An 11,288-nucleotide genomic window follows, 5' to 3' on the forward strand; every position below is an offset into this window, starting at 1 on the left:
TAGAGATTTGGGATTTGGGGGACTATCGGAAGGGGGAACTGGCGTTTTTTGTCCCTTGTTTTCATGTTTTCTATCTCTCAGTTCTGTTTCTCCGTTTTGTTTTTGTTTTGTTGTTTCGCGTGCGCAAATACCAAATTTGCATGTTTCCCTGGAGGGATGGGATGGATGGATGGATATCTACGGATGGGATGGACAGTCGATCGATTGGAATTGCTGTTTTTGTCTTCTCTTCTACCTGCCTGAGGGCTGTTGATTACTGTGGTTTGTCTTCTTGGTTGGCTGTTCGGTGGATTGGGATGGGATGCGTGGTGGGAGTTCCTTGAACGCGTGTGTGTGGATGGTTGATATGGTTTGGGTATTGCCTCCCCCGGCTGCCCGTTGCGTTGCACTTGTCGACTTGTCGATTTCGGTATGCTATTTACCTACCTATATGGCTTGGTGCCCTGGCCGCGTGGTAGCGGCTGAGGGTGAACATGATTTGTTTCCCTCGCATTCTTTTTTGTCTGGGTTCCTTGCTGTTACTGCCGGGTTGTGATTCCTCAGCAACGTCCTTGGTCTCTTTGCCTTATGCGGTGATTGGTGGGTGTAGGGTTCGGTTTGGTATTGGTATTTGGCCTTGAGCGTATTGGGTTGGCGGCGGAAGCGTGTGTCGAAACGAAAGGGGGCAAAAAAACTGAGGTTTGTTTACAAGTTGGTTTTCTGGGGGACGCTGGCAATAGCGTGACTCGGGCTCTTCAGCAACAGCAAAGTCTTCGATGGGCAGGGAGACCTCTATGGTATGTCTGGGATAGGTATGGGGTACTGTACTTGCTGAAGTAGGTGAAAAGGCTGGTGTGATTATTCGTTTCGGTTGAGACTTTAATTCAAGGGGTGGCTATACAAACAGACCCCTTTATCGTTTGGGGGAGGTAGTCTCCAAGGGGCCTATCTTATTTCTTCTCCCCCACGCTGTTTACATCGCGGAAGAGACAGTGTTTCCGCTGGGTCTTGGGCACTCTGCCCGCCCTTCTCTTCCATTCCAACTTTCATGACTTCCCGCACACAACACCAACCGCTACCTAGTTATTCCGCGCGCCCGAAGGCATTTAATCCAGCCCACCGCTGCCTCCTTCCAGCCAGAGTCGAAAGTCAGTGGCGCAGTAGTAACAACCGCAACTTGTGGGCGCCATCGGGACACCACACTGCGGATCGTGCAAAGGTAAGCCGCTCCTGGGTTCGACTCTTGCTACCATCCCTTTTGCTTCATTTTTGGTCTTTTTGGACCGGAGTCATTCAATCAAACCCCCAACTTACTTTCTAAATTAATATGACTACTTGCGTAGGTGAGAGTGAGGTGACTACACGCCTTCCAAATAGAAAAAAAAGAAAAATTAAAGAAAAAGGAGAAATCTCTTGCTTTCTGGGCATCTTACCTACCTTCCATTTCTCAACAGCCAACCATGGATAGGAATCCATCGATGATTCAACGAGCCCAAGAAAACCGACCGGTCTCCCAATCAATACCATCAGCATCACACGCCCTTATCTTGTTCTGCAATCATCAGGCACGATCGATCACACAAGCAGCTTAAACGGTCATTAAATCATATTGCCACGGCCAAGACATAACAAATGTCATATAAATTTCAACACGCACACGTCAAGCTCAAAAACAGCTCACTCCTCCTAAACAACTCTCGCCCCAAACACCACTTCAAACCCCAAGGGAGACAGACAGACAACTACCTGACATAACCCCCCGCCTCCCCCCACCAGACCTCCCGTTAAACACCCCCAATAGGTAGTCAAGCTCTTTCCTTCCTCACACCTATCCCAAGCAACCAGCAGCTGCCGAGGACCCCCCTCCTCTCTCTCACCTCACACCTCACTGAGGTAGCCAACCCCCGACAAACACCCACAGCAGCACAGCCTCTCCCAGCCTACCGGTCATCCACTCACTCCATATGAGGCCCCCAATTCGAGCAAAAGCGGATCGGGAAATCGGAGGTGGGAGCGGTGATGGGGTGTGGGGGATGGTGTCATGCAACAGTATGCGGAGGGGGGGCTGTGCAAAACCTTATTTTGACGGTAGGCTACTTTAGTGTTGAGTGCTTGGGTTTGATAAGCGAGAGAGCTGTGGTGCTGAAGTGGTGGCTACTGGAGAGCTTAGTCTTGATTTACTTGGGGGAGTACATACATACAAACAATGGAGTGGTGGTGAGTTGGTGAAACACCGATGCCAAAAATCACCACAGGTATGGGGTGTATTTGCAAGTCAAGGGGAGTGGGGAACTCGGAAACACTCAAGTCACTCAGTATCCAGTGCCGATGCGTGTCAGTCGGTTTTGGGATCGCGGCTAGTCTGTTTCGGCTCCTAGAAGGATGCAATAGCTGTGGGGAAGGACAAGGTAATTTTGACATCGGGCCACTGCTGTACAATGGGTGACGCAATACAGGAGCGAACTGGTCGTTTGCTAGGCGCTGTTTAGAAATGGGTCCAGTCACTTCCACGGGGCAGACGCAGTCCCAGTCTTATGTCCCAAGCCAGCAGCAGCCCGTTACCTAGAAGGGACCCCACGGAAGCAACACATAATCACGACCACAGCCAAGCAGTCACCGCAATACCCGCAACAAAACTATGCGTGACAAACCAGTGGGCACATCCCACACATTTGAATTCGTCATCTGCCTCTGTCCACAGAGACAAGTTGGTATCAAAGCTAAAACAAACCACAGACAACCAACCACGAACCCAGTTCCAAGACAGGCAGGCAGATCTGCTGCATAACTCATCCATTCGCGCACACTCGTTATCAACATAAAAGGCATCATAACAGCGCCACCCACACTTAAAAAACTCAAACCCGAACCTCGGACTTTTCGTCGTCCTCGAACTTGGCCTTGGAGACCTTGTCGCCGATGGCGCCCTTGGGCAGCATGTTGAGCTGGTCCTCCTGCTTGTCGAGGTGGCGGAACTGGATCCAGAACATGGTGCCGCCAAAGACGGCAAGGATGGCGACGACGGCATAGTTCCAGACGAGGAGCGGGTCGTCGGCGAGGGGCACGAGGGCGAAGCCGATGGCGGACGAGATGGCGTTCATGAACAGGGCCACCGACTGCACCATGGAGCGCATGTTGGCGGGCGCCTTGGAGTGGGCGTACTCGAGCGAGGTGATGGAGGCCATGATCTCGGAGAAGGCAATGAGCACGTAGGAGCCCGTCTGCGCCCACATGCTGAGCGGGGAACGAGCGCACTCAACGTCGGTGCCGGGGACCAGGCCGTTGGCGTAGTTGCCGCACTCGTTCTTCTGGTAGATGTAGTATTGGATGACACAAGCCCAGATCATGGCGCCGGCCGCGACGTAGTAACCGATGGCAATACGCTTGAGGGGGGTAGGGTTAATGCGCATCTTGCGCAATGCCGGGTAGACGACGCTATCGAGCAGCGGAATCATGATGATCAGGGCGAAGGGGTTGAGGTTGTTCATGACATCGTTGGGAACGCCGCCGACCTGCATAGTAGCGGCCTGCGAAACCAAGTTGTTGTTGACTAGGAAGCGTCAGTACGGCGTCGCCGACAGCAGCTGGCGAGGGGGGCGGTAGGTAGCTTACTTTGGTTGTAGCAAAGCCAGAAAAGGGGGTACCACAAAAAGACAGCGCAGGCGTTGAAACCACGGTGAACCTCGTCAACCCAAGCGTCATTGAAGTCCATCCACTTGGGCTTGGAGGCAGCGTCAAACTTGGACGGCTTGACATTTTCCCAAAAGGTGCCGTCGTGTAGTTGCCGGTATGTCTTAACGGGGTTGATGGACCAGCGGCCCTTGTTGGCGAGCAAGAAAAGCTTGAAGGACCGGCCGAGGACGGAACCTTCGGGCGGGACGCGCTTGTAGCGACGGCGGCCCCAGAGCAGGACCAGAGGGCAGAGGGAGAGAAGGATGGTGGGGAGCGTGAAAGACAGCCAGAAGCCGACGTAGTGCTCGCAGTAGACCATGGCGATCTGACCGCACAGGGCGCCGATGTTAATGAACAGGTAGAAGTAGTGGTACACGCGCGAAGCTGTCGCCGCGGGATCGACGACAACGCGCTCGCCGCCCGGCAGTGTCCTGACAACCATCCTCTCGAGGTCGAGCTGCTCGACAATGAGGGGGTTGACGTTGGGCTTGAAACCACCAGTACCGATACCCATGAAGATGATACCGACGACCAAGGCACCCAGGGAGCCGTTGGGGTTCTTGATAACAGGAGGAAGACCGGCAACGATGAGGATAAGGTGGCCAAGGATGTCGATTAAGAGGGCGGTACCGATGGTCCGGAAGCGGCCGAGGTAGCTGTCGGCAACCCACGCACCAAATAGGGGCATGGGTGTACTGCCAGAACGAGTTGAAGGTGGTCAGGGCAAACGCTGTCCTCTGGCCGAGGCCCAGGGCACCAGCTTGCCCATGCTCGATGTCGTAGCTGGCGCCAGTGGTCGAGTATTCAGGCATTTTTTGCTGGATGAAGTTGGTAAAGACCGCCGTCGTACCGTAATACGAAAAGCGCTCGCATAGCTCGATGAAGGCAATGGTATAGATGCTCCAGGGGATCTTGTCAGGCACTCGGCGCAGAGTGTGCAGCTCCTCCTCGGTCGGGGAATCGCCATCAGCAGTAGCGACGCTGATGCCTAGATTGTTGTCTTCCTGAGCGGACAGGGCGGGGGCCAGCTTGGTCTCCTTGTCCTTGACAATGGCGTGGACATCGTCGCTCACAGCGACGCTGGTCGGGTCTGACGCCATGGCGGAGGGGGGAGCTCGTCAGTACAGTGTTGGACTGACTTGACGAGGAGGAGGAGGAAGGAGGAAGAATCGAGTTTGACAGCTGGAGCTGGAAGTCGCAGCGCGGCGACGAAAGATGGGGAAGCCATATAAATATAGGACGTCTCATTATAGTGAGACATCCCCGCACGGGAGACCGAGTAACATGGGAGAGAGACATTTGGGATGGTCAGATACCACCTTGGAATTTCTGAAAGTGGTGAAGTCCCTCCGGCCGAGCAATCAGAGGACGCGCAGGGCAGGAAGATGGTATGGAGACGCGGGGTCCAGGCGGGCGATTCCTTACGGGGCCCGAACGGCGAACCATGCGAAGGGAGGAATGGCCACCTCTGGAAAGTGCAGAAGTCTTGGAACTCTTGCCACCTTCCGAGATGGTTCAAGAGCGCCAAGTGATAGCGGGCGGCAGGGTTGTATCTCGCAACCCCTCCATGCTGTTGATCACGCGAAGGGGATGAGGCGATGGACAGCTGAATTGCCCCAGGCGCCGAGAACCCGGGACAATTGCTGTGTTTACGCTTCTCTCACATGGTGTTGCGATACTCAACGGGCATCAAATTGGGGCGGATATCTTGGCGTGCCAGGCTTGACGATGCTGAGACAGTGGCGACTTGAGCGAAGCTTTCGCCGACACGGAACGACCGCTTGGCTGCGGGCGCCAGGACGCAGCCACGGCAGCCGCCCGCAACGGCTCAAGGTTTGGCGGTCGCACTCTGGAACTGGAGAAGCGCAGAGGCTGGGTCAAGGATGGTAAGGATTTGCCATACACACGGAGAACTTCCTAAAGCAACCATGCCCAGACCCTTGGCGACCAACACCCGACTGGCTCGATAGGCCGTGTCATGTCTTGAGTGCCGCCGAAGGCGCTTGGCACACCCGGGTCCGTTGACCCGCCAAGCGGCGCCGAGGCATGGCGACCTGAGCGGAGGAAGCTTCGCTCGCCCCACAGAGCTCGCGCCGTGTTTGTCGGGATTTAGCAGCTGATGGCCGGCCAGGATTCGCCGCTGGCGCTGAGTTACCCCTTCGCAAACCGGAATAAGTGTACCTACCAAGGTGTCTGAGCCTGGCCCGAGTGTCCACCGGCTCTGGGGCCAGGCTCAGCCAGGGCAGCCCAGCCAGCAGGTACTGCCCGGTGACCAGACCGTTTAAACGAGCCGGCTGTTGTTTTTCGGTTACTCCAGGGCGGCCTCGAAGGCGAGGGCCGGGGGAAGAGGGAAAAGTCACAAGCCCTCGAAACCTGCAGGCCGTCCGTCCGACGCTATCGTCGGAGTACTGTGTACTACGAACAGCACTAGCTTATCGGCGGCCGAGTCCGAGCCTTCGTACCCGAGCGGTTCGCCCAACCGAGGTGTCGCCATCTCGTTCAGGTTGTTGGGAAGCTTCATCTCCTTCCCGAACGGTACGCTGGGCATCTTGGCCTTGACAAACAAAATCGAAAAGTTCGGCCCACCGGTATGGATGTGGTCTGGTCCACAAACAAGAATTTTCCTAGCTGTTTTTTTTTTTTTTTTTTTGAAGTTCGCTTGCTCGCCATCATCCATCTCATCTTATCTCGGGGTGAATACCTGGATTGGAACCCACAGTTTGGCTACCGGCATTTCTTGTGGTTACACAAAGAGAATTCGATTCCAAGGAATGGAGTTGACAGATGCGAGGTCCCCAATGAGACAACCGCGAAACATTGCCGTCGTACCGACCCACCTGACCATGTCGTATCGTGTCTATCCGATCTGGCAGCGCGTCGGTCAGGCTGCATAGCTGTTTCGCGGGTGGAGGAATTCGGTGGTTGATTTTGAGGTGCCGTGAACTATGGAGGGAAATTCCCCCGTCTCTTGATTAATGTGGCTTGAAGAAAAGCCGGAAAACAAAGCACATCGCTCCTGCCATATGGTCCGCCAAGCATGGCGCTAGCGGGGCACTTACACAAGAGTTACACCTGCCAAATTGGGAAGTTTGGACAGTTTGGCCGACGGCACCAATGAAATTATCTAATGCGACTTTTTTGAGGGGGATGGATGGAGCAGCCAGTTCCTGAGAAGAAACGAGCGTGCATCGACACAGAAAGACACCTGCGGCCCGGTCCAATAGTTACGTGCCCTGGTGCCCTCACGGTACCCCAATGGTAAAATCATCTTTGGGATCCCGTATGTACACCCACCATAAACTTCGATCGACTGGATCGTAACGTGACGAGTGGCAACGTTTTGTGCCGTGGAACTCCGAAGTTCCGCGGGGATAGGATATCAAACCCCCTCAATAACATGACGTCAATCTCTTCCTTCTTTTGCGGCTCGGCTATCACTGCCGTACTCACGCAGCGTCCCGAGTACCTGTCTGCACCTGCTCAAGAAGAGGTTTTTTAGATTTTTGGCTGTCAACCTGTGAGTCCGGTGTTCCATGCTGGAGGGCTTTGTTGATATTGATGGGACCCGCACCTTTTGGTTTCGTGGGGAATGTGGAGCGCTTGGCGCAATGCATCGCCCTGGAAACTTCTCTCGCAGGAACCGATTTCCATAATTAAACCTACCCAAGCGAGCCAAGAAAAGAATGAGAGAACCGAAAGCGAAGATATCTACCTTGGTGGCTCGGATGTATGCCTTTTGCTTTGGATGGCCACTGACTTACGAAATACGATGAAGGACAGTCAACCACTACGCCTAGGTAACCGAGACAAACGCTCACTTATCGCTGGCTGCCACGGTTCGGGCCGAGAACGTGACTTCCGATCCCGGCCGCTGAGTTTCTCGGGATGGTGGACGATGGGGACAACACCGACAACACCGCACGACGATGCCGGCGAGGCCCTTTAGACAGGGTGCAAATCTGGCTTGGTCCGGTATGTGATTCCTTGACGGGGCTCATTACTTCCCTTACTAGGGAACCTGTTTCGGGGGCTTTTTGAAGGATGTTAGTTATCGGGGCCGCCGCCACTGATGGAAGCTGAACTAAAAAAACTCTCTTGAACGGTAGTTATGCCCCTTCCCAAAATCGTCAACCCGACATTAAACGTCAACGACGCACACAACACTGTTCTTGACTCCCGTTTGCCCTTGCCCTTGCTTATCGATATACTGACTTGCGTCCCAAGACACCACCGACGGTGAGCCCAGTCTCAAGGCTAACTCCTCTTCCCACCCTGAGTCATCGGTAAACTGTTATTGTTTCGTCGAATCCAGTCACATAACGTGTTGGTCAGCTGTTCACTGTCGCCGAGGAAACGAGGCAAGGGTTGGGTCACAGCCATTGGAACAAATCCCCGGCGCAGATGCGAACGAAACCGTCAGCTATAGCAATCAAAAGAAAGTCATTCAGAAACCCAAAGCTATTCCTTTCTTCCCGATCTTTTTTCTTCTCGATCCTTTTTCTTCTCGATCTCTTTATTTTATTTCTTTTTCTCGGTTTCTTGTTCACCCCTCGAGTTCGGCTTCTTTTTTAGCCAGAAGGTGTGGGCAAACATTAGGGTTCCTAACTTCATCCAACGCTCAAACCCCTGACCCCTTGGGCTCCCATGGACGACTCGCAAGCTTTAGATCCGGCTGCGCGCGACGAAGCGCGGCAAAAATTCTATTGCATCGTTGAATACTTTGACCACACCTGCGACTTGGGTTCTACGAAGTCGATGGGTGGGAGCAGTTCTCGATACAGCTGTGCCAAACTCATCCGCTTGACACACGACTACGCCATGTCGCCTGTTTTACGGGACACCTACCTACGGGCATTCTTTCACGCCCTAAAGCTGCCCATGGATATGGATAGTGGCGAAGATGTTGAGCGCGATTTGGACGAGAGGGCCCAGGCGAGGTTTCTCGCCTTTGCGGATTATCTACTGAACAACTTTTTTCTCCCGAGCAGGCCATCCCACCTTCCAGCTATCTAGGCGTATGCTAATGCATACCAGTCAAAGCATCCGGCCGCACAACGCCCCAGCCGTCCCCAGAGTTTTACTCCGCCACACCAAGCCCACAAGATGGCGGCGACTTTATAGAGACCCCAAATCGGCTCTCAGCTCTAAACGATGTCTGCCTTATTTGTGACCGCCACCGCTGCGTCGTAACACGCAAGTTTGACTCGGCCGAAGCCCAGGCGCGGCTCAAGAGAGACGGCGAGAGCGCTCGAGATGACGATGGTATCTTGTTCGAAGATGACCCGAAACCATTTGACCTATTGAAAGTGGCCCACATTCTTCCACGGTCCTTGACGAGGTCCAAGAAGGGCACGGAACTGGTACGCCAAGCGACGAAGCTGTTAATACAACGTACATATGTCTAACTTCATTTAGAACCCCTCGAAGCAAGCCGCACTATCGATCCTCAACATGCTTGACGACGGAGTTGTCCACATGATCGGAGGAGCCGACATCGACAAGCCCCGAAATGCCGTGACCATTAACTACAATCTCCACCATTGGTTTAGCAACTTCGATATCTTCTTCGAGCCGGTTCCAGATGCCGACGACCAGACCTACCGCATCGGCTTTTTCCTTCCACCTATTCTCGTGAGGGGCATCCTCCCCGTCGTTCGCACGCTCCATCTCACAGACGAGCGCACAATCGAACCCCCTTCTCCCCGGCTGCTAGCAGTCCACCGCGCAATTGCGCACATTTTACATTTGTTCGCGGCGGGCGAGTATGTTGATACGATCCTCAAAGATTTGGAAAAGGCCCAATGGGAGTGCGCGGAGCCGGACGGGTCGACTGACCTGGGGCGGCTGGTGCATCTTGGACTCTGTCTTGACGGCACTATCAAGGCCTAGGTACTGAGATGCTGCCCGATGCCTCCTAAGGTATTGTTAGGTGCCGACTAAGACACTGTATGATGTAATAATAATTGTATGAATCGTGATACGAGGATAGGGGAGGTACGTTCAGGGCTCTTTACATTTCCGTGCCCGCCGCCCGCCGCCCGCCGCCTCTGTTTCCCTTTCTCTTTCCCCTTCTTTTTTTTTATATACTCGGCGTACACTAAATGCGGATGTAGTTATCCGTCGTCTGCTTAGCCACGACGGAACTGTTGCCCCTCCTTGCCGTCGTTGTTCACCCTTTGATAGATGGCGATCCGGCTCGCCGTATTGTTGTCAGTATCCACATGGCTGGCCCCCTGGTCTACCAGACTCCGGAAGCCGCTCATCATACGGTCGAACTGAAAACCCTGAAGCCCGGCTTTGACCTGGGGTGGAATAGCCGCCATATTAGCTCGCTAGGTTCGTGGCCCGCTAGGTGCGCCTCGAACCGGAGTTGGGTTAGGAAACCGTTGGCCTCCTGGTCGCTCGTCGCCTGGGGAAAGAAAAGACGAGAAGGAAAAGAAGAGCAAAATAAAGAGGGGATTTGGAATGAGAATAAGAAAGAGTTAATTAATTAAGCAAGAGAAACCTAAAAAATAGAGCGAACTCTGTCTTTCCTTCACGAGTATTTGGATGGACATACCGCGGATCGAACGCGGGACCGTCTGTAATCAATGGGTCATTGCAAAACAGAAATCATACCACTAGACCATATGCCCGTAGACTCTTGTTAAGGATATCTTCTCAGCCACTCGTTATCCGACTCGGGTGGGGGCAGCTGTACCTTTGCCATTTCATGAGAATAGGGGAAAAAAAAATAGGGGAAAAAACATGAGAATAGGGAACAAATAGGGAACAAACAAAGAAATGAAAGAGGAACTATTCCTAGATATCTATTATTATTTAAGTTTTTATAACCTAATAATAGAAGTGTGATGGGACTCGACCTTAGGTATGCGATGGTATTGAAGTGGTTGCGCGAAGGATCGCAACCATGGGGCAGGCAGGGCTGTCCAAAATACAGCCCCGACTACAAGCACTGACCATGCAGGGTGGTATGACCCTAACCCTAGCTACGGATACAACATGGCAGTCACAGGCAAAGCCTGTGACAAGTTCTATTAATTAACTATTAACTATCCTTATTTGGGGGGAGAGTGAGAAAGAACACTAGGGTACTTGCACCTCTCTCTTTTCCACCCCACTATCCCCTTCCCTTTCCCCTTCCCTTTCCCTTTTCCCTTTTTCCCTTTCCCTTTCCCTTACCCCACTATCCCTTTCCCTTACCTCACTACCAAATCCGACAACCACATAGACAACCTTATGATTGGAACTACTCCGCAACTCATCACGCTACAAATCAAAACACGGTTCGTAACGCAATGCCGCACGTTGCTCTCCGGTTCTCCAGCTGGAAAAGTTCTGGGTCCGAATTCTCAGCGAGATCGTATTCATTTTTTCCAAAATACACCTGGGAAAAAGTTGCTTTCTTGATGCATCTTAACCATGACTCCACTATTCCCGTGGAGGGAGCAGTTCATTTTTACCTGGTTTAATGGAGTGTCCCACTCACCTTTTAGTATGTGTGGTGGGAAAGGGTAAGTGGTGAAAGGATCTTAGTCGTGGGTGTCCGGTATTGCCTTGTCGTAGGTGAGTCCTTTTACCCTCTCTCCTATCCTCCGCCCCCTCTTCCGTACTAAGTTATTTTTTCTTTTTTTTCC

General features: G+C 53.1%; 3 protein-coding genes and 1 non-coding gene across 4 annotated transcripts; all 4 read right to left on the reverse strand.

Moving 5' to 3' along the window:
• Positions 1-2,837: 2,837 nt before the first annotated feature.
• Positions 2,838-4,751, reverse strand: CHGG_07114 (uncharacterized protein; the record flags this gene model as incomplete). Its single annotated transcript, XM_001224769.1, has 3 exons — positions 2,838-3,529; positions 3,592-4,094; positions 4,327-4,751. The coding sequence occupies 3 exons, from the start codon at positions 4,749-4,751 to the stop codon at positions 2,838-2,840; spliced, it is 1,620 nt and encodes a 539-aa protein (XP_001224770.1).
• A 560-nt stretch (positions 4,752-5,311) lies between these two features.
• On the reverse strand, positions 5,312-6,199 carry CHGG_07115 (uncharacterized protein; the record flags this gene model as incomplete). The annotated part of the gene is made up of 3 exons (XM_001224770.1): positions 5,312-5,478; positions 5,837-5,945; positions 6,068-6,199. The coding sequence occupies 3 exons, from the start codon at positions 6,197-6,199 to the stop codon at positions 5,312-5,314; spliced, it is 408 nt and encodes a 135-aa protein (XP_001224771.1).
• Positions 6,200-9,087: 2,888 nt separating this feature from the next.
• On the reverse strand, positions 9,088-9,504 carry CHGG_07116 (uncharacterized protein; the record flags this gene model as incomplete). The annotated part of the gene is made up of 2 exons (XM_001224771.1): positions 9,088-9,360; positions 9,487-9,504. 2 exons carry the CDS (start codon positions 9,502-9,504, stop codon positions 9,088-9,090), a joined length of 291 nt encoding a protein of 96 aa, XP_001224772.1.
• A 697-nt stretch (positions 9,505-10,201) lies between these two features.
• Positions 10,202-10,286, reverse strand: CHGG_11294. The gene has a single exon. It is a non-coding gene; the product is annotated as a tRNA-Ala (tRNA).
• Between the last annotated feature and the right edge of the window lie 1,002 nt (positions 10,287-11,288).

This window comes from Chaetomium globosum, genomic scaffold, assembly GCF_000143365.1.
Source record: "Chaetomium globosum CBS 148.51 scaffold_5 genomic scaffold, whole genome shotgun sequence".
Classification (NCBI taxonomy): domain Eukaryota; kingdom Fungi; phylum Ascomycota; class Sordariomycetes; order Sordariales; family Chaetomiaceae; genus Chaetomium; species Chaetomium globosum.